The sequence below is a fragment of the Drosophila erecta genome, unplaced genomic scaffold, assembly GCF_003286155.1.
Source record: "Drosophila erecta strain 14021-0224.00,06,07 unplaced genomic scaffold, DereRS2 tig00000000-arrow-pilon, whole genome shotgun sequence".
NCBI lineage: Eukaryota > Metazoa > Arthropoda > Insecta > Diptera > Drosophilidae > Drosophila > Drosophila erecta.
The window spans coordinates 7,118,290-7,140,822 of record NW_020825194.1 but is presented as its reverse complement, the minus strand read 5'-3'; the positions used below and the strand labels follow the sequence as shown (position 1 = coordinate 7,140,822).

Genomic DNA, 22,533 nt, shown 5'->3' with positions numbered 1-22,533 from the left:
GTATAATAAATTGATCAAATCAAATAACTTTTCTTTAATTTGGGTGTAAAAATACTCATGGAATATTTGTCTGGAAAGCTTACTCTACGTGGAAGCCCGAATACTTTTGATCGAATGTAACGTAATCATTTTCTTCTTGTGCATACTATTCATCCAAGAATCCTGAAAGCTCGAACTCTTTAATAGTTCGCTGTAGGAAAGCGCGGTACTTGGGGTTTTCGACATTTTCCCGGCGGAAACGATCGCCGCTCTCAGTGCGCGAGTTCAGATCCTCGAGGTTCTCGAAACCAGCTCCCTCCCGGAAGATCAGGGGAGTCAGGCAAGTGGCGCCAATAACACCTGAAAATGTGGGGTCATTGTAAAAAACTTATTATATAAGTTACAACAATGGTCATACCCATAAGACTGGTCTTGATCAACTCGATGTGGATTTCCTTGAGAGTTGGAATGTGTCCCTGGTAGTTCAGCTTTTCCAGGGTCTGCTGAAGCACTCTCTGGTATTCCCTCACTATAAACTTATAGTGCACCTTACGAACATTCTCGTTCAAGGATCCGTAGAGGAAGTAATTGAGATCAATGGTTGGGGATCCCACATAGGCCAACTGAAAGTCCAACTGGTAAACAAAGATATACATTTTAGTGGTTTTCAATAGATTCTATGACATGAATAACATACCGTGACCACATCGTCTGGCTCCTTGGTCTCGTTGTTGATGTGGAACAAGAGATTGTTGATCCACAGATCGGTGAGGTTGAAGACGCGGAACTCCTTGCCAGAGCTCTCGAACATGGTCAGCGCTCTCTGCAGGACATTCTCGGCCAGCTTGAACATCTTTTCGGTGATCTCCTCGTACCCCTTCCAGTGAGCCACTTCCTCGGCCACGCAGCGCATGTTAACGGGGAAGAAGGTGAGGAAGTCGCGACGGTCGGGATTCCGGGAAATGGGCGCCTCGTCGAAGAACTCCAGCACCTCGGGGCTCTCCTGGGCGATGAGGGCGCTGCAAGCGTGCAGCTTGGCGACCTTCTCGATGGTGGGCAGTACGTAGTCCAGGTTCAGCAGGCGACCGCGCTCGAAGTTCTCGAAGCCGGAGAGCTGCATGTCCTCCAGAATCAGGAATGGCTCCGGCGATTCCGTGGTGTAGTAGCATGTGGGTGCAATTTTCGTTTGATCTCCAATGGATTGGAGCAGCTCCTGAACACGTGGGAGCACCTCCTTGTATGCCAAAATCTCGCGTTTAAAGAGCTTACTCCTGTGCGCCACCGCACCCGTTTGTCCCTTGGGATGATCCTTCACAATCACCGCAAACTTGCTCTTGGGTGCAGTGCCCCGCTGTAGATTGAAACTGGCCCGATGCATTTCGCTGGCAAATCCCGCCGCCTGGTCGCCCACTTGGGCGCTCTTCACCAGCAACTCGGTGACCGCCAGCTGCTCCTCCTTGAAGTGCTCTTTCAGCACATCCTGCAGGAACTCGGCGGTGAGCCATTCCGGAGCCTGGTAGTTCTTGCTGCCGGTTCCCATTGTAGTTTCTTTTTTTTTTTCTTTCCAAGTCACCTGACCGCACCGAATAAAAACAGCGAGCTGAGCAGCAACTTACACTGGGGGCTATCGAATCAAGAATGTGGGGCGAAACATGTGACGGCTGGCAGAGAGGTTGAGCTTCTGCAAAGCTCTCTCTGTTGTTAGCTTTGCGCTGGCTTATCAGCTGATTTATGTGTACATAATACAATATATGGATGTGGAATCTATGGCACTGCAACCGGTTTGTTGAGAAATGTGGAACTTATGCCTGATAACAACAACTCGAAAATCATTTTTGTCAATAGACCTAAGTGGGGAAAAGAGGAGTTATAATTGTATTTAACGTTTTTGTTAGTGATGTTTTACTTTTTTCGCTATGTGGAATAAATAAAACGTGATCTGAATACAGACACCTGTTGTGATAAGCTCCACGAGTTGGCATTTATCTAAACACATTAGACATTCTACAGGTTTTACTTCAGGAATGCATTAACACCCTTTCTATAATTTAAATTAAAAGAAGCTGTTTCTACGAGTTGGAAATTTGCTTTATTCTTTTAATAGTTTGGATAGCTGAAACATCTTTAGTTGTAATCTAAAAGGAGTAGCAGTCTAAGCGAGATGGAGTAAGTAGTGAAAATATAAATAAATCTCATTGCTTAATAGCTTTTTTAGTCTTTAAAAATCCATATATGCGCTTATTTTCGATTTTCATAGTTACTGACTTGAACAGCTTCAAAAGTCTAGAATACCACGCCTATATAGGAAGGGGAATATGCTGAGCGCCGAGCGGACGTAGAGTGGATTTGTGTACACCTTGGACCGGAAGCGATCTCCTTCCTCCCCCGGCTGCGTGAGCTTCACCAAGCTAGCTTCCGTATCCGGTGGTAGCAGAATGAAGACCAGGTGCGTGAAGGTGGTAAAGTAACCTGAAGCGAGGGTTTTGTACAATGTATGGATGTAAAGTAGAGATCCACAGGTTAAGGTCATACCCCAAAATCCGTACTTGATCATGCTCATGTGCAGCTCCCTCAACATTGGCATGCGTTCGCCGTATTTGAGGATCTTTAGGCATCGCACTAGGTGTGTGTGGTATATCCTGATGAAGTAGTCGAAGTTCTGTATTCGTATGCTATGCCGGGCCGAACATATGATGAGTTCCCAGAGATCCTGAGCCGGACTACCCCACTTGCACAGCTGGAAGTCCACGAAACGCACCTGGTTGATATCACCAGATTGAGTATAGCTTAGCATTATGTTGCTGGACCAACAATCACCGTGATTTAGAACTTTAAACTCCTGCGGATTGTTGCTGAAGCAGCGGGCGTAGGATTGCACAAATTGATCGGCCGTGGGCTTTGAATAAACCATCGAATCGTGGTTATTGAATGTGAACATAGCCATGAGATTGTTTTACTTACAATGCGACTCACATACTGCTCGTGATCGGCCAGACCCCAACTGGCCATTGCAGTTTTGTAGCTCTGGAGCCTCGCCTGATACGACTTCGATTTCTGGTAGTTGGCGGGTAGGTATATCCTCTGAAAATCATCGGGAAATGGTCCCTTACGCTGACGCCAAACGGCACCTGCTGCATGGAATTCCGCCAGTTTTTCCAGCACTCGCTGCATGTGGGCCATGTCGAAGCCCTTGAGGCGATTGATATTTCGATACTTCTTCGTTTGCAAGTCCTCCTGGACCAGGCAGATCCTTCCCTTGATGTCCTCCGCATGGTGGCACCTTGGTGCGAACTTTACGCTCAGTCCAGCCTCCTCGTAGAGCTGTTCCAAGTTAGGTATAATCGTGTCGTACATCATCTTCTCCTTTGGAAATATGTTGAGGGTGTTCACGAATCCACCATTTCCCTGGGCGTCGTCCAGCATGGTCTTTACTACGTACGACTTTTGCTGCGAAAATCCATCTATCAAGTGATCGAATAGTTGTCATATTGTTTGAGATACAAAATAATGTACAGCCATGCAAGTTGGTTTGAATCAAATGGTAACTACTCTCTATATTTACTTACAAGCCGGCAGCGTTTGTTTATTACTTTTGACTTTTGTCGAAAGGCAACAGTGCGTATGCGTGATAAACACCTATCTGGCAACGATTGCATACCAAAGTGCTTGCAGCAGTTAAAGTTTTTATATGAACAAATTTGACTTGTTTATGTGCTATATTAAACGCCCCTTTTTCCTCACCTTTCAACTCGATGTCGATGACGATGCGCATCAGCAGCGAGGTGTAGGTTTCCCCGGGCGGCGTGGCCGGGATGATCGATAGGTTGAGGATGCGCCGGAACTCGCGGAACTCGCGCTTGAGCAGCCGCTTGAAGTAGGCCTCATTGATCCAGGCCGGAATGCGGACGTCGCTGGAGGCGCAGAACTTATTGCTGTTATCGGGCATGGCGCTGGGATTCCGCCGGAGTGAGCTCACTGCGGTGAATGGCTCGAAGCGGACTGGTGGCGAATTGGCGTTGTGCCCGGTCCGAAGTGTGCGGCGCAACTGTTTTGCGTCGCCTTTCCTTATCGAGAGTGTTTTTCTTATTTCAGACCCGCGATGTTATTTTTATTTCACTGCACGCACAGCAACAACAACCAAGCGTCGAGGTGGGCGAATTGAGGTGCGCACTTATCAACGCCCCAAAAGCGATGCCAACTGCCTGTCTAACTGGTTCGTCCACAGAGCGGACACTGAGCATCGTCCGGCGGTCATGTTGGCCCAAAGTCTCTCCCGGGAGGCAGTGGGTGATAATTGCCAGAGCTTTGCCATTCTCCCGCTGACCAGGCAGTGGTGCACTGGGCGCCGGGCTTATCAGCGGTAGCAGCGTGGTGATGGGAATACCTGATAAGCTGACATACACACTCGTAAGTAGGCGCACCCATGAGTACGTATGTATGTAGGTGCATGGGAACTCAAACCACTTTGGAATCCGGGGAACAGTGAAAGCACAAAATGTGTATTTTGAAAAAAATTCTAAGATTTCAGTTGGAGTTAAAGCTGTTGCTTGAGCAAGAAGTATATAGTCATTAACATTTTCTGACGTTACCTTGAGAACTTAGTAAATATCTCTTCAAGATTATTATACTAGACTATCGCTTAATAGGTTTTATCAGCTTTTCGATGTAGATACGGTGAGTACGTGATAAGTAGACAACAATTTTTTTGTTATCTCAAGAGTAAAGTATGCGCATATACATAATCGTATACTTAAACGAGTAGTGCAACGCGTTACTTGCTGGAAGATAACATTTTTAGCAAATATTTTTCGCTTTACAGGCATACTAGTTGGAAAACTTGCTCATGGTCCCCGACTTTCAATTCATTGCAGCCCCGACATTCGCCGTCGAAAACTTGAAAAATCCGGAATCAATATTCGCACACAATTCGCTTAATAGGTTCGAATGAAAGCTTCACTGTCAGATGCACAAACTTGCTATCACTGGAAGTCTTCGAAGTTGAAGAGTCCGCGGTTGCAGCAAAGGGGATACAGCTCCCTAACGACCTCCACGAAGGTGGGATTGGTGTATGCCTTGGTACGGAAACTCCTGCCCACCTCGTCCTCTAAGTTAAATGTGTGCAGGTTGTTTTCCTTGCAAACGGGCAACAAATGTCCCGGCAAATGGTTCATCACGGCAAAGAAAGCTGAGGTGAAAGAATGTCAGTAACATATCCTAAAATAATACATTTGTATTCGATACCAGAGAAAGTGTTGTTCTTCTTGTGGATGGCAGATTGCAGTTGCCTCAGTTGGGGAAGTGGCTTCTCGTACTTCAAGACTCCCAGGCAGTCGATCAGATATTCCCAGTAGATTCTCACAAAATTATCGAGTTCAATACAGCCCGAATCCTTTCTAGCCGAAAGGATTATCAGCATCAGCAGATCCTGGGCAGGACTTGCCCATTTGCAAATTTGAAAGTCCACTAGAAGCGCCTCACTCGGAACTCCATACTCATCGTACTTGAACAGAATGTTGCAAAGAGAAAAGTCCCCATGAGTGAGAACATTAAAGTCCTGTGGATCCACATTGAGGGACTCCAGACAGAGCTTGGCGTACTGCTCACTAGTGGGCTGTAATTAAGGTTATGACTAAGGAGCTATTTATGGTTTTATTAGGAGCCTTACGAAATTCTTAAGGTAGCACTCATCTATGCCCCAAGTTGCCATGGCAGCCTTGTATTCAGGTGCTTTTACTTCAAATCTTCTCACACTTTGCTGGATTTTGTCCTTCCTGGCGAATCCATTATCAAAGTCGGCCTGATACGGTCCATACCTATCCCTGTACACCACACTGGCCGCATGTAGCTCGGCCAACTTGCGAAGGGAGAGTCGCATGTGCTCCATACTCACTACTTTCATGCGATCTACAGCCACGAAATGTTGAGACGAAAGATCCTCAAAAATGAAATATATATTTCCATCTATCTGCCCGATTTCCAGGCATTTCGGCATCAACTGCACGGAACGCCCCGCCTCACGATAGATTTTCTCAAACTGCGGCAAATAGGTGGAGTACATCTGCTGCTCCTTGTGGAAGTACCTCATTTCATGCACCGCCTTGCCACCCTTGACCAAGTCCAGCATGGTCTTGACCACATATGACTTCCTTTTCTGAGTTCCATCTGGGAGAATGGGATTTACCACATGGTTCTTATACATAGCATCTCCATTACCATACCTTTCATTTCTATATCCAGGTAAACTCGCAACATGACTGATGCAAAATTGCCCCCTGGTGGCACCGCCGCCACAGTGGTAAAATGGTCTATCTTGGTGCAATCAGGTTCATCCTTCGCGATCAAGGACTCGAACTTTGACCGAGTCAACCATTTGGGAACAACGAGACTCTCGTTGGGATTCTCGATCTTCACGGTACGCGGCATGATTACAACTGATCCAAGTCCTAACCGACATTATGCTGAGCCCATCACAAAATATTATCGTCTCCGGAGATAATTTTTTATCTTAGGTAGTGAACGATTAACTCGATGACTGTCAATTTATACTGATAAGCTATGCACTTCTGCGGTACTCCCAGATAAAGAAGATTTCGTAATACCCCTATTATTTTATTGCCGGACAAGAAATCAGACATCGTAGTCCTCAAAGTTCAGAATTCCCCGGTTATACAAATAGGGATACAGATCCTTCATAACGTTTCCAAAGGCGGGATTTGAGAGCAAACGTAATCTATACCTTTCGCCTTCCTCCGTTTGAGCGGACAAGCTGTGAATGTTGCTGTCTTTGTCGGTGGGGAAGAGAATAATGGGCAGGTGGTTCAGGATGCTGAAGAAAGCTGCGGAAGAATTACAGTTTCAAGCTGAAGTATCTATAGCTAATGATTGCATTTGAAACCTACCGTAAAACGAGTGGTTCTTGTTGTTCATGGAGTTTTGCAGATCACGAAGCTTTGGCAAGGGCTTCTTCAGCTTAAGGACCTTCAAGCACTCGATCAGACGTTCCCAGTATATCCTGACGAAATGCTCGAAGTGCTTGATGCGCAAATCGTTGGTGGGGGAGAGGGTGAGGAAGAAAAGCAGATCCATTGCCGGACTGCCCCACATGACAATCTGGAAGTCGATTAGTATCAGCTTCTCGATGGTTCCGTCCGGCAGATAGCTGCTCATCAGATTGCTCGACCAAAAGTCGCCGTGGTTAAGCACATGGAATTCATCGGGATTCAAGTCCAAAGTACTCAGGCATTGAGCCCAATATTGGTCAACAGTGGGCTAAAAAAATATGTATACAGCTGTTAGTTCTAGCACTTGAAATTTCAGCTGTTGCAAACCTACAAATGCCTTAATATATTTATCGGCGTCTTTCAAGCCCCACGAGAGCATTGCTTTTTTGTAGGCTTTCTCCTTCATCTGGAACCCATCAACGTGGAATTTTTTCATATCCCTCGTAACGAAGCCCTCACTGAATTCGCTGGGATACGGACCATGGCGCTCCTCGTAAACCGCACTGGCCGCATGGTACTCGGCCAGTTTGTGCAGGCTTTTGGTCATGTGCTCCATGTCCAGACCTTTCGTGCGATCCATGTTCTTGTAGCTCTTTACGCACAGATCCTCGAAGATGAAGTGGATGTCTCCTTCACGCACCTCGGTGTGCAGACACTTGGGCGCCAGCTGAATGTCCCATCCGACATCCTTGTAGAGCGCCTCGAATGCCGGCAGGTACGTCTTGTACATCATGGCCTCCTTGGGAAAGAGGCCAAACTCGTTGATGTCGCTGCCTCCTCGCTCCTCGGGCAGCATCGTCTTGAAAATGTATGTTTTGGTCTTGACGCTGCCATCTGCAATCATGTTGCCAGTTTATATTAATGTGCTTGAACTTTATCCGCATCTGCGTATCTTTCGCACGCACGCTTTTGGCCAACTCACCTTTCATTTCCAGTTTGATATAAACCCTCAGCATGGTCGAAGTGAAATTCTCGCCGGGCGGAATCGCAGCCACTACGGTGAACTTCATCACTTTGACATGATCGGGTTCCTCCTTGGCCAGCACATCTTCGAAATACTTTTCATTGATCCAATCCGGAATGATCAGATGCTCATTGGGGTTTACGATCTCATCGCTGTCGGACATAATGATGTTAACTTTTATATTTGGCCAGCACAACCTATTTCGGCAACTGCTAGTTGGCAACTGGGATTTAGACTCTTTCGGTAGAGCTTTAAATCGGTTCTCTCTGGCGTCCCTTATCATTAAGCCCATTTCGTGTTGTGAAATCATAATCATACGAAGTTGCTATTATATATGTACGTATACGAGTCTCAGGCGTATCAATTGATCAATTTTCTAAACTTGGCTTGCATATATAATCTTTTTTGGCCTTTTGCTGTTACAAGTTCTAACCGAATTCCTCTTTCCTCTCTTTCATATTTTGCCATTTTGAAGAGTATTTTAAAGAGCATTTGACAAATTAGCATGGCCAACAAAGTTTATCAGGCCTTGACAATCAATTGATAGATGGTTTGTCGATAGCCAGCCGTTTAATGAGTTTTACCGATACAAAGAAAGTATTTGTTGTTTTAATTATTTAACAACAATCGTATATAGATAGTTTGTTTGTTTTTGCGGCACAGATAGCAGTAAAATAATTCGTAACGCGTGTGCTTGTATAATTATTAATCAGACATCTTTTTTTGCTAACTCATTATTATAGGCATACAAAAATAGTTTGCGACAGCAATTATTTTTGTTTACTTTTTTTTCTTATACCTAGCTAGTCATCGTGAAGTTACGATATTGTTTGGACGTCACCTGTGAGCTGCGAGATTAGTTTTGATGAGCACTGTGAACTGGCAGTAAACTGGTCTTAATAAGTAAAGTAAAGTAATACAGTGATAATTTAATTTAGAATCGGGGTTTACTTTTGCACACATTTTTCAATTCAAAGTTCTGTAATATTAAGGAATCCAAGGTTGTCAAAGAATGGGTAGATGTTCCTCATAGGACGCCTAGAAGTTGGATGTGTACAGATACACAATCGTAATTGTGCACTTATTTTAGGAGAATACAAAATATGTTTTCATCTGTAGTTATTTTCAAAAGCTTTAAAGCCCCAAACAAACTGAAAACTCAACACAGCGAATTCAGTTGTTCATTTGGTTCTCAGGTAACTTGCGAGCCAAAATGAAACTGATAACAATTTCACAATTTCGTTCTTACATTTACACCAAAAGCTCTAACAAATCGAATACACATATGTATATAGGGCTCCCTCTAAAACAATTTGAAAACAGTATAGTAAAAATACCCAAAGGTGCGTCCATATGGCAGAAGAAAATTTCAATGCCGACGAGTTGACTCCTCCGGAGTGGCTGAATGTTCGGTTCATGACTCAGGTGTTGAGTGGCCACGAAAAGGATTCGAACCTGAAGGTGACCAACTTGAGTTTCACTCCGGCCAGTGCCAAGGGCGATCACTATGCCAGCATAATGTTTCGCGCTTGGGTGGAATATACGGCGCAGAATGGAAACTACACCAAGTCGCTTATCATAAAAACGATGCCCGTGGAGGAGGGTATCAAAAAGGATATGTTTAAGGATTCTCCACTATTTGCAACTGAGATTGGAATGTACAGTAAGGTACTGCCCGAGTGGGAGAGGATTCTCCGAACGGCAAAGGATCCAAGCAAGCTATACGTGAACTGCATCTATCACAGTCTACGGCCACATCAGATTATCATCTTTGACGATCTGGTCGAGATGGGATATGCAGTTGTGCGCGATCGTTTCCTCACAAGGGAGGAAATCTGCAGTGCCTACTCCAAGTTGGCCAAGATCCATGCCATCAGTATGAAGTTCATTCACGAGGTTTGCAGCAATCGATTAATGTAGCTTTCAAATACGTATATAATGTATTAAACTCTCTATTTTCAGCAACCTGAGTATCTGAGTGAGTTTAAGAACGGATTGTGTGAAATGCCCGGGCTGATGGACAGTTCCATTATAAACGGGGGCATGGCTCCCTTTACGGCAATGTTGGGTCGCATTCCTGAACTGAACAAATACCAGCCGCACTTTGAGAAGATAAGGCTGCACTTTAAGGACCGATTGCGGGAGACCATGCAGGAGTATCGACACCATCCCCAGCCAGGATACAACGTTCTCTGCCACGCAGATTACCATTCCCGCAACATGATGTTCAAGCACAATAGGGAAACTGGCTGCTTGGAGGACTGCATGTTGCTGGATTATCAGGGCTGTAATGTGGCTCCCATGGCCGTTGATCTTATGTACTCCATTTACATGCTGATGGGGCCGGCACAGCGAAGAGCGGAGCTGGAGACTTTGCTGAACTACTACCTGTCCAGCCTCCTAGAGACTCTCAAGAAGATTGGCTACCAGGGCTCAATGCCCACGCCTCAAGGATTTTGGGCGGAAATGAAACGCCATAGATATTACGGTAATTTCAAGTCGTCCTCTGGCTAAAGGATTTATTATTGCAATTGTATTAATTCCAGAGTTTCTACTGCTGAGCACTTTCTTGCCAGTTTCGATTGGGTTGCGTACGCATAAGTTGGACATAGGGGATATGCTGCACAACAAAGAAACACATAAGAAACTATATGAACTGGAAGATTTTATAGAAGAAACCAAATCTATATTGGCCAGATTCCAGAAATCAAGATATTTTGACGATTTGTAAGAAAGTGTAAGCGTGATATAAAGAGGAATAAATGCAGTTTGAATTGGTCACATACCATTTAAATACATTAATAATCTGTAAGCTTTTCGTCTTCGAAACAATAGTAAACAAGACCATCTGTGAAATGCAGTGAGTTTCAAAGAGCTTGAAAGCTCAATCAAAACATCGAAAATTCAGCGAGCGTGAATGTTTTTAGTTTCCCTCGGGCGTTTAGTCATCACGATGCTCAGTAGCCATACGCCTTTTTATATAAAATTTATGCGATTTTACCTGATAAGTTTATACCAGTATTAGTAATATTGCCCCACGGAGTAGAACATGACTGAAGATAGCTCAGCTGATCAGTTGAGTGTCCCAGAATGGTTAAGTGTGCAGTTTGTGACCGAAGTTCTGAGTAGCCACGAAAATGAACCGGACCTCAGGGTTACCAAACTGGATTGCACCCCAGGAAGTGCCCAAGGAGATAACTATGCCAGTGTTATAGTTCGTGCTCTGGTGGAATACACAACCCAGAAGGGATCCTTCTCCAAGTCTCTAATTATTAAAACGGTTTTGGAAATGTTTGCCGGTTCAGCTCTATTTAAAACTGAAATAGGCATGTATAGAAAGGTCCTGCCAGAGTTCGCGAGGATATTGCGAGAACACAATGATACATCCAGGCTTTACGCGGACTGTATTTATTATAGTCTGGAACCACGTCAAGTAATGATCTTTGAAGATCTGTCCGAGATGGGTTATGCCATGGTGCGAAATCGAGAGCTCACGCATGAGGAGATCTGTGGTGCATACTTGAAACTGGCCAAATTTCACGCACTTAGCATGAAGATTATTAACGAGGTACGCCACAATCGAAAAAACATCGCATTTTACGACTGCCAAATGATTTCTTTAATTAGCGACCAGAGTTCGTTAAGGAATTCAAGGATGGCATTTGTCTAGTTGATATACCCTATATGAGCTCGGGCATGGGTTCGTTTAAGGATTTTTTGGGCCGCATTCCTGAGTTGGCCAGCTACAAGTCGCACTTTGAGAAGATAGAAGTCCATTTTAAGGACCGACTGCGTGATATCATGAAGGAGTACCAAACCAATCCTCAGCCTGGATACTACGTGCTCTGCCATGGGGACTTCCACACCCGGAACATAATGGTTAAGCATAAAGAGGAGTCCGGAAGCTTCGAGGATTGCATGCTGCTCGACTACCAAGGCTGCTGTCTTGCTCCTCTGGCTGTGGACCTCATGTATTCCATTTACCTGCTAATGGGCCGGGAACAGCGCATTGGGCAGTTCGAGACCTTAATGAACTACTACTTCTCAGTTCTGCGCGAAAGCCTCAAAAAGATTGGCTACCACGGAGTATTGCCAGATCCCCTTGCCTTCTGGACGGAAATGAGCCGCCTAAAGTATTACGGTAAGGTTATATCTGTTTAAGATTGTGGCTGTAAATATATAGTTCCTATTCCAGAGTTTCTTTTTCTCAGCACCTACTTGCCCATGTCGGTAGGTCTGAACCTTGCGTCCGCATCTAACGAAGAAACTGATGAAAAATTACGTGACTTTATTGAAGAATGCAAAATAATACTGGCCCGATTTGAAAGATCTGGATATTTTGAGGATTTATAAGATTGGTAAATAAAATCAAGTGTTGCTTAAGAGCAGTGTTAATCTGAGAACCGACAATAAAGTTTTGTATATGCATATTTTTATTTTTTTTAGAGCTTTAAAGATGATATTTATAAGGCTGGTGTTTTGGTAACGCTCGAATAGGCACGTTTTTTCTCTTAGTTCTCTGTCGATGCTCCAAATGAGATACACAACAAAGATGAATTTCAAAGCGAAACAAAAAGCTCTTCTTTATCACGAGAAAAAAGCTTCCTAGGTCCCACACAACTGCATTCAAAAACGAAATTCTCTCTGAAATTCCACTTAGGTGCCATTGAAATTGAGCTTTGTTTAGTGCGCTCTTCGCTGCAAATCACAACAGAAGTTAGTAAACAATATGTCCGAGAACCCCGATAACCATCAGTTTAATGATGACGAATTGGTGCCTCCTGAGTGGCTCAACTCCGAGTTCATAGCCCGCGTGCTGGAAGCCCATGATTCGGAGGCCGTGGTCAGGGTAACCGATTTGAGCTTCTGCCCGGCGAGTGCGAAGGGAGATCACTATGCCAGCATCATGTTCCGGGCAAGGGTGAAGTACACCAACCGGAAGGGGGAGTTCCAGAAGTCGCTGATCATCAAGACAATGCCAGAGGCGGAGGGACACAAGAAGGATATGCTCGGAGGATCGCCCATTTTCGAAACCGAGATGGGATTGTACACAAAGGTGCTGCCCGAGTTCGAGCGGATTCTTCGCCAGATCGGCGATAGCACCAAGCTACACGTGAATTGCATATACCACAGTCTGGTGCCGCATCAGGTTCTGATTTTTGAGGATCTGGTCGAGATGGGCTACCTTGTGCTTCGGGATCGGGACGCCACCTTGGATGAGATACGCCGCGTCTACTTCAAACTGGCCAAGTGGCATGCAGCCAGCTTAAAAGTGCAGAGTGAGGTAAGTTTTTCAAAGTCACTATAGAGAAGGAATCCTCTTCTAATGTAAATTGTTATTAGCATCCAGAGTTCCTAGAGCCGTACACCCACGGACTGTTTGAGATGCCCCACGTCCTGAACGAGCCCTTTATGAAAACTGGAATGGAATTCTTCGTGGAACTCTTGGGTAAGGAGCCGGAGCTGAATAAGTACAAGCCGTACTTCGAGAGCATCAAGGACGATTTCCTGGCGCGACTCGTTGAAGAGTGGAAGGACTTTCGAGGGAACCAGAAAAGGGACGAGTACTGGGTGCTTTGCCACGGAGACCTGCACCTGCGAAACATTATGTTCAAGTACCAGGAGCCTGGATCCTTCGAGGACTGCATGCTGCTGGACTTTCAAATCAGCAATCGCTTTCCCCTGACATTCGATCTGGTTTATTCGATATACATGCTTTTGGAGCCAGAGCAGCGATGGAAGAACTGGGATGAACTCATCAACTATTACTTCTCCGTTCTGGAGGATGTTCTGAAGAAGATCGGCTATGCGGGTGTCATGCCCACTCAATCGGGTCTTTGGCAGCGTCTGCATCAGCACAAGTACTACGGTGAGTTACCGCTTTCACCAAGTTTCAACTTATGACCAAAGTTGTGTACAATCACAACAGAGTTCTTCCTCATCAGCACCTTCCTACCGCTGATGTGGGCATTGAGGGATAAGTCGGTCGACTTTGGCGATCTGCTCCAGAATGAGGAAAAGCGATGGAAATGCACTTTTTCTGAAGGTTACATTAAAGATGTCAAAATAGTGCTGGCCCGGTTGGATCAGTTGGGCTTACTCCATGCCTGAAAGTACTCGAATAATATATGATTAAATGGTAGTTAAAATGTCCAGTAAGGTATGAATAAATAAATCCTAGGTTTCTTAACTTTCGCCATCTTCCAACTTTCATAATCAATCTACATTTTCTGCGGTTTGCTAAGCACGTTTGCAACAACACATGCCAAGCCAAGCTAAAATTTTAGAAACAAACAATTTAAATGTTTGGCTCATTTGAATCGCTAATTTACATCATTCTATCGCTGCTCATCTGGATGCCCCATGAATGAGAATTATTTGCGTGTTCCCAATTACATACGAGTATATGAATGCCTCGGGCAATTAAAACCTCATTGTGACGCAGTTTTGCCATCAATGCCAAATGCTGGGTGTGCAATTATTTTATAGAATGTTTCCGGCTGATTAAATAGAATTACGATTTTATGGAGTGTGGCAAACAAGTGCGGTTTTTGGTTCGGAGAAGTCAATAGATTTCAACGCGATTACAGAAAAGTCTGATGTCGATTCCCACCTTTTGTTTTACTTTTTATCAAGAAATAAATAGTAATCAACAGCGCCTATTTTCGTTAAACTATTGATTACCATTAAAGGGGAAAAGTTAAGGAACTTACGTTGGCACATACGTCACTAGTTGATAAATTGGACGCTCGACGAAAGAGTTAAAGATTTATCATACGGCAGCAAAGTTTGAAGACGACGTCATTTGGGCCCATTTCAAGCTCAACACACGCGAAACCAATTTTAGCCAGTCATGATGATAGTTTCTTACGTTTTGTTGACGGTTTTGTTACCACGCCAAGTCTGGGGAAGCGATTTAGTGATGAAACCAAGCGAAGTATGTGTAAATTAAATCAAATTCTTATTTATTGCTTGCGCCCATGATATATGATATCACAGCAAATGGGCTACACCACAATTGGAATTCCGGATCAAGGCTAATTCGACTTCAAGAGTCCCTTGTAATCGAAGAAAGGCAGCAGCACCTTCATGGCTTTGGCGTAGTAGGGATTGATGAAGGTCCTGTATCGCAGGGCATCCGCCTCGGGTCCTGGGGCCAACAGCATTTTCATGTTGGCATCCTTGTCCGTGGGCATAAGTGTGGCCACCATCACACCCATGGAGGTGAGAGGACCTACCAATTGAAATATTCATTCGTTGAAATTTTCATTCTATGTATAAGCTCAAGTATACCAACCCCAGAATCCGTACTTCAGCATCATGATGTGCAGATCCCTGAGCGTGGGAATGGGTTTCGAGTAGTTCAGCAGCTGAAGGCACTCCGCCAGGCGCTGGTGATAGATGTGTATAAAGTGATCGAATTCCTTCACTTTGATGTCCAGCGAGGCGGATGTCGTGATCAGGTACCAAAGGTCTTGGGCCGGACTGCCCCACTTGCCTATCTGCAGGTCCACGAACAAGGTTCTATCGATCTCGCCATTGTCCTTGTAATTGAACATTATGTTGTTGGACCAACAGTCCCCGTGGTTCAGCACATTGAACTCGTTCTCGTCCACCTGGTTGATTCGCAGAGCCTCCTCGAACACCTCCATGGGGTTCAACATCCGGGCGATGTAGCTTTCGGCATCCTCGAGGTCCCAGGTTCGCATTGCCTTGAGGAACTGCTCCTGTCGCATTTTACCCAGCGTCACAAAGAGCTCGCGACTCTTCTCGTTGTACATGGAGATGGAGTACAGGGAATCGTAGGGGCCATTTATTTCCTTGGCCACCACGGATGCAGCATGCAGTTCGGCCAGTTTCCGGAGCACTTGGCGCATGTGCGGCAGATCAAATCCCCTTAGCCGATCGAAATTCCTGAAGTTCTGCCGGCTCAGATCCTCGAAAACCAGGGTAATCAATTCGGCGGTAGCCTCGACGTGGAGACACTTGGGTGCCAACTCGATTTCCTGGCCCGCCTCCTTGTAAAGCTTCACGAACTGCGGGATGTGCACCTCGTACATTTTCCTCTCCTTGGGGAACAGACCCAAGCCACTGACCACATCCGCTCCACTGTCCGCCACTAGCATCGTTTTCAGAATGTACGAGACCTTCTGCTCGCTGCCATCTGGAAAAGGGAATACGCTGGAATTAGTTTTGGAAAAGCGAGCATCCTTGTTAAGTCACTGACCCTTCAGCAGTATGTCCACAATGACTCGGATCATAATGGATGTGTAGTTCTCGCCGGGCGCAGTGGCCGCAATGGGCACAAAGTGCACGATCCTGTCAAAGTTGTCCACATCCTTCTGGAGAATGGGCAGGAAGTAGTCCTCGTTCACCCATTTCGGTATGTGCAGATGCTCGTTGGGATTGAGGGGCTTTTCCGAGCTGTTGTTCGGCGACATTTCGATGCTGATGCTGTAAGCGGTAGATCAATTAATTGAGTTTCGCGGCGGAAGCGATCAGCGGTTCAAGATCAAAGCAATTGAGAAAGTTCCATCGCATTTTCCATTCATTTTAATTACAGTTAACGAAAGCGAAAGCCTCCGTTTTCAGGGTGATCAAAGTCTAAAATATTTGCATTTGCAGTGGCGTGGCACAGCTTAGAAATCACAGCTTAAATATTTAGTATTTGATTAGTTGATTGCCTGCGAACTGCCCATCTTATTTGATACAATTGTCATTTATTACTGACCGACTTTGCGGATTTCTAATTCCAATTTAAATTCCGCTCGGAGAAAACACTGCTGCTGTGTCCGACGGTTTCCAACGACAAGCAAATACTGAACTCTCCGTCCGATTCGCAAACTTTTATACTATTAGTGCCCCGTAGGCACGTGTGCTAGTGTGTGTGCGGGGTGTATGTGTTTGGGCCGAACTGATAGCGTAAACGGGTTTTCGCTTAGGCGCACCCATGCCACCGATACTAGATATGATGCAGAGCAAAGGTTAAATCCGACCATGTAATGGGTTCCCATACCTGTCATACCATAATTGACCTGCACAAAACCCATTTTCATTGGTTTTCGTAGTGCTCGACTTTGGTAAGGGGGTTCCAGCGCCTAAATTTCGAAGTTATCTTATCACTACGTATGTAAATCTGTAATAACTATGTTCTCAGCAGTTTCCAAAGTGCTCCTTTTTGGCATATTAAGTCGAACTTAGTCCTTACCTAGTTACTTCTGAATAAGTTGTCGCAACACTGTAATTATTAAATTGATGGCCAAGCAATTACAGGAAGCTATAATGGAAAAAACAATTAGCATAACTCATTGGCTGACTTATTGATTTAGATAGAACGCAGAATAAGCAATCCACAACTATGAATACTGTAATTGAAGAAACAACCCCTTGTTGAAATTTTGTATCTCTCTGTGGAAGCAATGTTGACATGGAATTTAATTGTTGTGCAACAAATTCATTTAAATTTCCCACAAATAGTTCAGTTGTGTCGTTACTCGTGTTTCTATACTTATTTAAACACATTCTGGTCTAAATTTGTTAATTGAGCCGCTTCGTCATGCCAAGGCGGAAAATGTGGGGGTTGTCCAAGTTGGGGATCTGGTGCGTCATTGGCTTGGGCTCGTCCGATAAGGAATTTTGATTGAAGGTCAATTTAAGTTAGTTTCGCGATTATGGGTTTTATTAATAGCAGACGTAAGCCCATGCGAAAATATCGAAATACTCGTAATGTGCTTAAAAAAGCGTACCAACATGACTGGCATTTGAAAACGAAATCAATCCAAACAATATTGATAAGGCGGCTAATCAAGTTTATTGAGCATTGTACCTGAATCAATTGACAGCCTGTGAATACCTCTTTCATTCATTAAATTGGGTCGATTCCAACACGGGAACTTTGATTCATCCCTAATTAAGCAAAGAGCGCTCCTCCATCCAGGGCAGGATATCCTTCATCGCCTGGATGTATTTCCGGCTGGTGAACATGGCACACTTCATTTTGGAGGCATATCGTTCGTTCACCTCGTCCTCGAACTGATTCATCATAGTTATGGGCAGAGCTCGAGTGACCACCACATAGGCTGAAACTCATTCAATGATTAGCTCTGATGTAGTTCATATTTCTTACCCACCAGCCAGTCCGTTTTTGTTGAGCGCATCGCGAATATGCTCCAGTTGCGGTAGGCTGCCTCGGAAATTTAGAGCTCTAAGGTTTTCCAGCAAATGGTAGAAGTAGTACTGAACCATATTGTCAAACTGGGCTAGTTTAATGTCCTTCTCAGCGGACGACAAGATGGTGTAGTACAGATCAAGGGCCTGGAAAAAGTAATTAAGTAAACAATCATTTACTTGGAAGCTTAGAAAGGATACCTACAGGAGATCCATATTTAGCCAACTGGAAATCGAGCAGCGCGGTGTCCTCCACATGACCGGCCTGGTCAAACTTGAACATCACGTTGTTCACCCAGCAGTCGCAGTGATTCAGGACGTTGAATTCATTGGAGTCGGTGGAATGGAGCAATAACAGCCCATCAACGAGGTCCTTCTCCTTTTCCACCAACCGTTTGTGGAAATGATCGCCCAAACGCCAGCGACGCAGCTGAGAAAGGAAGGTGTCCGGATCGTTCAGATCCTGCAGGATAGATTGGTTGGCCTTTGTGTAGACTCCGTTGGTCAGTAGTTTGCTAAAAGCGCCGTGCCTTTCCACACACACGGCGGAGGCGGCATGGAACTGGGCCAGTTTCTTGAGCACCTGCTTCAGACACAACTTGTTGAAGCCATCCTGCCGTACAACGTTTTTGTAGTGTTTGGACTTGAGATCCTCCAGCAGGACGTACTGAACACCGATGTTGTAGTCCAGCTTAAAAGCTCGCGGACCAAAGGACACCTCCTTGCCCACCTCCCTGTAGAGTTCCTCGAACTTGGGCAGGACATTGTGGTAAACCTGGTGCTCCCTTTGGAACATCTTCAGCTGGTTCATCACCATGGCCTGAAGGTCGCTGCCATGTTGAGCCTTCAGTACAAAGAACAAATTCTTCACTGTGGAGTCCCGCAACTGGACCTTCACCCGGATTGGCAGCAGCACAGTGCAGTTACGGAACTGGATAAGATGGACGCCTGGGATGACGGTCATGATCTGGTCCCCATCCTCCAGGACGGAATGGACTGCCTGATTCAAGGACAGAGCGGAAACCCACTCGGGAATTTTCGGTACTTTCATGGCTATTAAAATACGCTTAAAATTTTAATCTCTGAATTTTGTTAGGAAGTGTAACTATTGAGTGAAATTTCTAATGCAAAAAACTGAAAGATTACGAGTACAACATAATTAGAACTCCACTCACGTTGAAAATTTTTAAATTAGCTATTAAGAATAATGATTTTTGCACACATGACGTCGATTCTATTTTGAATCGACAATCAACGGGCATTTACAATATTATTATCTTTTTATTTGACTTTCAACGCAATTTGTAGATGACGCAATTAAATAGTCATTATTAAAGTACAGATACATTTGGAAGGTAATCACTTCCAGTCGAGCAGGCCGCGGTTGTCCAACCATGGCAGCACCTCGATCATCACCTGGACGTACTTCGGGTTGGTGAACATGGCGTTCTTCATTTTGGACTCGTCGCTTATGTAGCTTTCCAGATTAGCATCGCCTGTCTTGTCCAGCATGACGACTGGCAGCACCTTGGACACCACCATATAAGCTGCCAATAAAGCATTATGAAGGTGCTATCTTAATGACGATACTGGACTCCTCACCTGCCAATCCGTTGCGGAAAAGGGAAGCATGCAGGTTCTTCAGCTTGGGCAGTGGTCGGTGGTATTGCAGTAGTTTTAGATTCTCGATAAGATTATCGAAATAGTAGCGCACCAAGTAGTCAAACTTGGCAGTTTTCAGCTCTGGAGCAGCCGACGACAATATCAAGTAGTACAGATCATTGGCCTGCATATAAGAAACAGAGGGTATTTATCAGAATGGAATATGCAGAGTCAACCCATATTTGCAGGACCTACCGGACTTCCGTATTTTCCCACTTGAAAGTCCACGAAAAGGGTATCCTTAATAGTTCCAAATGCATCATGTTGGTACATCACGTTATTGGCCCAGCAATCTCCGTGGTTGAGCACGTTGAATTCTCTGGTATTGTATTGCTGATCCTGCAGCAGACGATCCACCAAGTAGTCATCGCTATCAGCCTAAAAAGGGAAAAAGATTTGTAATCGATTTTCAACTCTTTTGTGCAAAAGATACCCACCAACTTGTCATAAATTTTCTGCGCATTCTTCCACTTCTTGAGCTGGGCCAAAAACGCGCCCGATGCATTGAACTCCTGAAGAAGCTGACGATTAGCCTCACTGAAAACGCCCACGGTGAACTCCTCGCCAAAGAGACCATGGTGCTCCACGTAGCAGGCGGATGCCGCATGGAAGGCGGCCAGTTTCTCGAGAACCTTGTGCATGTGATCGAGATCCAGGCCGGCCAGGCGATTGGCGTTCTTGAAGTTCTTACGATGCAGATCCTCCAGCAGAATGTAGTCCACTCCCAGGTCGCGGTCCAGCTTGAAGGCTTTGGGCGCGAACTGAATGGGTTTGCCGGCATCCGCGTAGAGCTTCTCGAATTTGGGTATAATGTTATGGTACATTTGTTCCTCTTTTTGGAAGAGCTTCAACCTGGCCAGAATGGCCGCCATCATTTCGTTGTTGTGCTGCGCCTTCAGAACGAAGGAAAGATCCTTAGTGCTGTGGTCTGCAAGCAATATGTAAGCGCTATACATCTATAAGCTTTTGTGTGTTATAGTTCTTCACTCACCAAGCAGCTCCACTTCCACCAGCAAACGAAGGAACTGTGTGGAATAGTTATCGCCATCACTGCTGCCCTTTTGCGGGCTAATCGAGATGATCTTCTCAAAGTCCCCGATCTGGGCCTGAACCGCCTTCTCCAGAGTGATTTTCGACAGCCAAGGTGGAAGATCACTGGCTGGCACCTCACTGTGTCCATTGGTGGCCTCAGACATGATGAATCTGCCATGAAATGCCAAAGCAAACGTAGCGCTGATAACAACAATCAAATGCCTTAACTCCACTGTCGGCATGGCCAACAGGTCGTATACGAAATGATTGTTAGACATACATCAATCATAGGTGGCGCCACTTTCCCTTCTTGCCAAAGGCGCGGAATATTTGAATAATAAAGTGCGTTCTGGTCTGTGCCCCACCCACTAATCAAAGAACCTCTCGAGATTTGTGTACTTTAAGATAATTACATCAAATGGGGCCGACAAATTGAGTATATATAAATCTTTGGCGAAAAATTATCATACCGTACGCAAATTGATGCAATAAAATGAAAAAATATAAAACACCATTAAGTGCAATAACTTTTGAATGATTTCCCATGAAGCTATCTCTGCAGAAGTCATAAGACCTCAATATGTGGACCTTCAACTCAATTCCACAGTGATCTCAATAGAACTATGACTCAAGCTAACACTCAGAACTGCTAATGGCACCCTCAAGTGTTTTCTTCAATACTTGAAGAGAATTGCGGCACTACCTGATATTTTTTTAAGTATGCAGTTAAATCCATATTAACTGTATTACTAACAATTCCATGGGAAATGCACCCCTTTTAAGATATATATTTTCGAAAGTAGTTGGAGAAACGTGATTTGGCGATTTGTGGTCATTCCAACACGGGTAATTACCGAACTTTTGTGGGGCTTTCATTGATTAGGGAATTATCGGAATTATCGCAAATTAATGAGCAAAAATCATAAATCAGGTCACATGCCACAAAAATGAAACACCTGCTATGAGTTTTGAGTGCATTACGAAACACAAGTTGGGAAATACCACCTACTCGAAATAAAAGTTTAGTTTTGTTTTTTTAAGAATTTTCCATGCACTTTCTTTGTTTTTCAATTTCACTCTTAGTCGCTCAGTCCACCACAATAACAGTCTGAATACTAGATGTCAGTCCCATCCGAGCCATGTTTTTATAGCACTTTGTCCTTTGGAACCCCCAATTCTGCGAAAACACACACATTGGTAGCAAACCTTTTTCCTTAATTGGTAAACGGAGCGGGCTGATAGATCGACTGCAATCCGGCCAACTGTCGAGTGGGAAATACGAGTCGCTGTGCTCGGGAAGCTCGATTTTGGCCCGATTTGGGTATGGGCAAAGAAATTCCTTATCGCGTGCATTCGATTGAAGTTTATTTTGTAATTCAGTTCGCCAAAACCGGCAAAAGAGTGGCAATTGGCGTTGGCGAGAGCGGGTGCGAGCTAGTGTGCCAGAGCGAGAGGTGAGTGATATATGATATAGAGACGCAAACACCGTCAATTGTTTGATTGATAACGAAAACTGTTTCTTGTTCCCGCTCCTGATTCGGCTTCCTTATCGGGATCGGGCACCCGAGTTCCTCTTTGCGCTCGCCATTCGCTCTAATTATTTCGTGATTCCTCATTAATTGATGTTTGCGGGCGTGACATGTGATGGGTAGATAGACAGTTCAGCTGCGATTTCTGCACGAGCACCGCGCACTCTATAAACAATTATTAGAATATTAGTAATCCTGC

The 22,533-nt window shown here is 44.8% G+C and overlaps 10 protein-coding genes across 13 annotated transcripts; 3 read left to right on the top strand and 7 right to left on the bottom strand.

Annotated features, from left to right (window-relative positions):
• Window positions 1-19: 19 nt before the first annotated feature.
• Window positions 20-1,626, bottom strand: LOC6554996. The gene is made up of 3 exons (XM_001981785.3): window positions 677-1,626; window positions 398-614; window positions 20-339 (listed from the first exon to the last, which is right to left on the bottom strand). Exons 1-3 carry the CDS (start codon window positions 1,517-1,519, stop codon window positions 146-148), a joined length of 1,254 nt encoding a protein of 417 aa, XP_001981821.1. The 5' UTR covers window positions 1,520-1,626; the 3' UTR covers window positions 20-145.
• A 419-nt stretch (window positions 1,627-2,045) lies between these two features.
• Window positions 2,046-4,229, bottom strand: LOC6554995. 2 transcript variants are annotated; one of them, XM_001981784.3, is made up of 4 exons: window positions 3,721-4,229; window positions 2,941-3,440; window positions 2,512-2,875; window positions 2,046-2,448 (listed from the first exon to the last, which is right to left on the bottom strand). In XM_001981784.3, the coding sequence occupies exons 1-4, from the start codon at window positions 3,923-3,925 to the stop codon at window positions 2,255-2,257; spliced, it is 1,263 nt and encodes a 420-aa protein (XP_001981820.2). In that variant the 5' UTR covers window positions 3,926-4,229; the 3' UTR covers window positions 2,046-2,254. The 2 variants fall into 2 exon arrangements, with proteins under 2 accessions (XP_001981820.2, XP_015009270.1); XM_015153784.2 differs by lacking the exon at window positions 2,046-2,448 and having other exon boundaries at window positions 2,661-2,737; window positions 2,797-2,875.
• Window positions 4,230-4,951: 722 nt separating this feature from the next.
• On the bottom strand, window positions 4,952-6,424 carry LOC6554994. The gene is made up of 4 exons (XM_001981783.3): window positions 6,198-6,424; window positions 5,645-6,141; window positions 5,221-5,590; window positions 4,952-5,164 (listed from the first exon to the last, which is right to left on the bottom strand). Exons 1-4 carry the CDS (start codon window positions 6,400-6,402, stop codon window positions 4,959-4,961), a joined length of 1,278 nt encoding a protein of 425 aa, XP_001981819.1. The 5' UTR covers window positions 6,403-6,424; the 3' UTR covers window positions 4,952-4,958.
• A 153-nt stretch (window positions 6,425-6,577) lies between these two features.
• Window positions 6,578-8,351, bottom strand: LOC6554993. The gene is made up of 4 exons (XM_001981782.3): window positions 7,903-8,351; window positions 7,312-7,814; window positions 6,879-7,248; window positions 6,578-6,815 (listed from the first exon to the last, which is right to left on the bottom strand). Exons 1-4 carry the CDS (start codon window positions 8,258-8,260, stop codon window positions 6,607-6,609), a joined length of 1,440 nt encoding a protein of 479 aa, XP_001981818.2. The 5' UTR covers window positions 8,261-8,351; the 3' UTR covers window positions 6,578-6,606.
• Window positions 8,352-9,247: 896 nt separating this feature from the next.
• Window positions 9,248-10,871, top strand: LOC6554992. Its single transcript, XM_001981781.3, has 3 exons — window positions 9,248-9,840; window positions 9,907-10,432; window positions 10,491-10,871. The coding sequence occupies exons 1-3, from the start codon at window positions 9,298-9,300 to the stop codon at window positions 10,673-10,675; spliced, it is 1,254 nt and encodes a 417-aa protein (XP_001981817.1). The 5' UTR covers window positions 9,248-9,297; the 3' UTR covers window positions 10,676-10,871.
• On the top strand, window positions 10,863-12,297 carry LOC6554991. Its single transcript, XM_001981780.3, has 3 exons — window positions 10,863-11,512; window positions 11,572-12,085; window positions 12,140-12,297. Exons 1-3 carry the CDS (start codon window positions 10,994-10,996, stop codon window positions 12,295-12,297), a joined length of 1,191 nt encoding a protein of 396 aa, XP_001981816.2. The 5' UTR covers window positions 10,863-10,993.
• A 141-nt stretch (window positions 12,298-12,438) lies between these two features.
• Window positions 12,439-14,846, top strand: LOC6554990. The gene is made up of 3 exons (XM_001981779.3): window positions 12,439-13,228; window positions 13,288-13,813; window positions 13,874-14,846. The coding sequence occupies exons 1-3, from the start codon at window positions 12,674-12,676 to the stop codon at window positions 14,053-14,055; spliced, it is 1,263 nt and encodes a 420-aa protein (XP_001981815.1). The 5' UTR covers window positions 12,439-12,673; the 3' UTR covers window positions 14,056-14,846.
• Window positions 14,847-14,888: 42 nt separating this feature from the next.
• Window positions 14,889-16,770, bottom strand: LOC6554989. The gene is made up of 4 exons (XM_001981778.3): window positions 16,676-16,770; window positions 16,172-16,398; window positions 15,242-16,108; window positions 14,889-15,178 (listed from the first exon to the last, which is right to left on the bottom strand). Exons 2-4 carry the CDS (start codon window positions 16,383-16,385, stop codon window positions 14,982-14,984), a joined length of 1,278 nt encoding a protein of 425 aa, XP_001981814.1. The 5' UTR covers window positions 16,386-16,398; window positions 16,676-16,770; the 3' UTR covers window positions 14,889-14,981.
• A 961-nt stretch (window positions 16,771-17,731) lies between these two features.
• LOC6554934 lies at window positions 17,732-19,241 on the bottom strand. 3 transcript variants are annotated; one of them, XM_001981777.3, is made up of 3 exons: window positions 18,317-19,241; window positions 18,075-18,258; window positions 17,732-18,023 (listed from the first exon to the last, which is right to left on the bottom strand). In XM_001981777.3, the coding sequence occupies exons 1-3, from the start codon at window positions 19,160-19,162 to the stop codon at window positions 17,851-17,853; spliced, it is 1,203 nt and encodes a 400-aa protein (XP_001981813.1). In that variant the 5' UTR covers window positions 19,163-19,241; the 3' UTR covers window positions 17,732-17,850. The 3 variants fall into 3 exon arrangements, with proteins under 3 accessions (XP_001981813.1, XP_026839483.1, XP_026839482.1); XM_026983682.1 differs by having other exon boundaries at window positions 17,748-18,023; window positions 18,071-18,258; window positions 18,317-19,224; XM_026983681.1 differs by having other exon boundaries at window positions 17,748-18,029; window positions 18,317-19,224.
• Window positions 19,242-19,323: 82 nt separating this feature from the next.
• Window positions 19,324-22,089, bottom strand: LOC6554933. Its single transcript, XM_001981776.3, has 6 exons — window positions 22,012-22,089; window positions 20,765-20,976; window positions 20,211-20,701; window positions 19,969-20,151; window positions 19,714-19,897; window positions 19,324-19,658 (listed from the first exon to the last, which is right to left on the bottom strand). The coding sequence occupies exons 2-6, from the start codon at window positions 20,967-20,969 to the stop codon at window positions 19,471-19,473; spliced, it is 1,251 nt and encodes a 416-aa protein (XP_001981812.1). The 5' UTR covers window positions 20,970-20,976; window positions 22,012-22,089; the 3' UTR covers window positions 19,324-19,470.
• Window positions 22,090-22,533: the final 444 nt, after the last annotated feature.

Bases quoted from the DNA above. Each gene is read 5' to 3' on its own strand.
- LOC6554933 (XM_001981776.3), bottom strand. From the start codon at position 20,969: ATGTCTGAGGCCACCAATGGACACAGTGAGGTGCCAGCCAGTGATCTT. The intron at 20,702-20,764 runs GTGAGTGAAGAA...TATTGCTTGCAG, and splicing joins GGTGGAAGTGGAGCTGCTTG to ACCACAGCACTAAGGATCTT. The intron at 19,898-19,968 runs GTAGGTCCTGCA...TCTTATATGCAG, and splicing joins TGGGAAAATACGGAAGTCCG to GCCAATGATCTGTACTACTT.
- LOC6554989 (XM_001981778.3), bottom strand. From the start codon at position 16,385: ATGTCGCCGAACAACAGCTCGGAAAAGCCCCTCAATCCCAACGAGCAT. The intron at 16,109-16,171 runs GTCAGTGACTTA...TCCCTTTTCCAG, and splicing joins TGTGGACATACTGCTGAAGG to ATGGCAGCGAGCAGAAGGTC. The intron at 15,179-15,241 runs GTTGGTATACTT...TTCAATTGGTAG, and splicing joins GCTGAAGTACGGATTCTGGG to GTCCTCTCACCTCCATGGGT.
- LOC6554995 (XM_001981784.3), bottom strand. From the start codon at position 3,925: ATGCCCGATAACAGCAATAAGTTCTGCGCCTCCAGCGACGTCCGCATT. The intron at 3,441-3,720 runs GTGAGGAAAAAG...ATCACTTGATAG, and splicing joins CATCGACATCGAGTTGAAAG to ATGGATTTTCGCAGCAAAAG. The intron at 2,876-2,940 runs GTAAGTAAAACA...GTTTATTCAAAG, and splicing joins AGCAGTATGTGAGTCGCATT to CCCACGGCCGATCAATTTGT.
- LOC6554990 (XM_001981779.3), top strand. From the start codon at position 12,674: ATGTCCGAGAACCCCGATAACCATCAGTTTAATGATGACGAATTGGTG. The intron at 13,229-13,287 runs GTAAGTTTTTCA...AATTGTTATTAG, and splicing joins GCTTAAAAGTGCAGAGTGAG to CATCCAGAGTTCCTAGAGCC. The intron at 13,814-13,873 runs GTGAGTTACCGC...CAATCACAACAG, and splicing joins GCATCAGCACAAGTACTACG to AGTTCTTCCTCATCAGCACC.
- LOC6554993 (XM_001981782.3), bottom strand. From the start codon at position 8,260: ATGATTATGATTTCACAACACGAAATGGGCTTAATGATAAGGGACGCC. The intron at 7,815-7,902 runs GTGAGTTGGCCA...ACATGATTGCAG, and splicing joins TATCAAACTGGAAATGAAAG to ATGGCAGCGTCAAGACCAAA. The intron at 6,816-6,878 runs GTAGGTTTCAAA...ATTCTTCCGCAG, and splicing joins CAAGAACCACTCGTTTTACG to CTTTCTTCAGCATCCTGAAC.
- LOC6554934 (XM_026983681.1), bottom strand. From the start codon at position 19,162: ATGAAAGTACCGAAAATTCCCGAGTGGGTTTCCGCTCTGTCCTTGAAT. The intron at 18,259-18,316 runs GTAGGTATCCTT...TACTTTTTCCAG, and splicing joins TGGCTAAATATGGATCTCCT to GCCCTTGATCTGTACTACAC. The intron at 18,030-18,074 runs GTGGGTAAGAAA...TCATTGAATGAG, and splicing joins CAACAAAAACGGACTGGCTG to TTTCAGCCTATGTGGTGGTC.
- LOC6554994 (XM_001981783.3), bottom strand. From the start codon at position 6,402: ATGCCGCGTACCGTGAAGATCGAGAATCCCAACGAGAGTCTCGTTGTT. The intron at 5,591-5,644 runs GTAAGGCTCCTA...CCTTAATTACAG, and splicing joins AGTGCTACCTTAAGAATTTC to CCCACTAGTGAGCAGTACGC. The intron at 5,165-5,220 runs GTATCGAATACA...CTTTCACCTCAG, and splicing joins GAAGAACAACACTTTCTCTG to CTTTCTTTGCCGTGATGAAC.
- LOC6554991 (XM_001981780.3), top strand. From the start codon at position 10,994: ATGACTGAAGATAGCTCAGCTGATCAGTTGAGTGTCCCAGAATGGTTA. The intron at 11,513-11,571 runs GTACGCCACAAT...TTCTTTAATTAG, and splicing joins GCATGAAGATTATTAACGAG to CGACCAGAGTTCGTTAAGGA. The intron at 12,086-12,139 runs GTAAGGTTATAT...TTCCTATTCCAG, and splicing joins GAGCCGCCTAAAGTATTACG to AGTTTCTTTTTCTCAGCACC.
- LOC6554992 (XM_001981781.3), top strand. From the start codon at position 9,298: ATGGCAGAAGAAAATTTCAATGCCGACGAGTTGACTCCTCCGGAGTGG. The intron at 9,841-9,906 runs GTTTGCAGCAAT...CTCTATTTTCAG, and splicing joins GTATGAAGTTCATTCACGAG to CAACCTGAGTATCTGAGTGA. The intron at 10,433-10,490 runs GTAATTTCAAGT...TATTAATTCCAG, and splicing joins GAAACGCCATAGATATTACG to AGTTTCTACTGCTGAGCACT.
- LOC6554996 (XM_001981785.3), bottom strand. From the start codon at position 1,519: ATGGGAACCGGCAGCAAGAACTACCAGGCTCCGGAATGGCTCACCGCC. The intron at 615-676 runs GTATGTTATTCA...TTTGTTTACCAG, and splicing joins AGCCAGACGATGTGGTCACG to TTGGACTTTCAGTTGGCCTA. The intron at 340-397 runs GTATGACCATTG...CCACATTTTCAG, and splicing joins GATCAAGACCAGTCTTATGG to GTGTTATTGGCGCCACTTGC.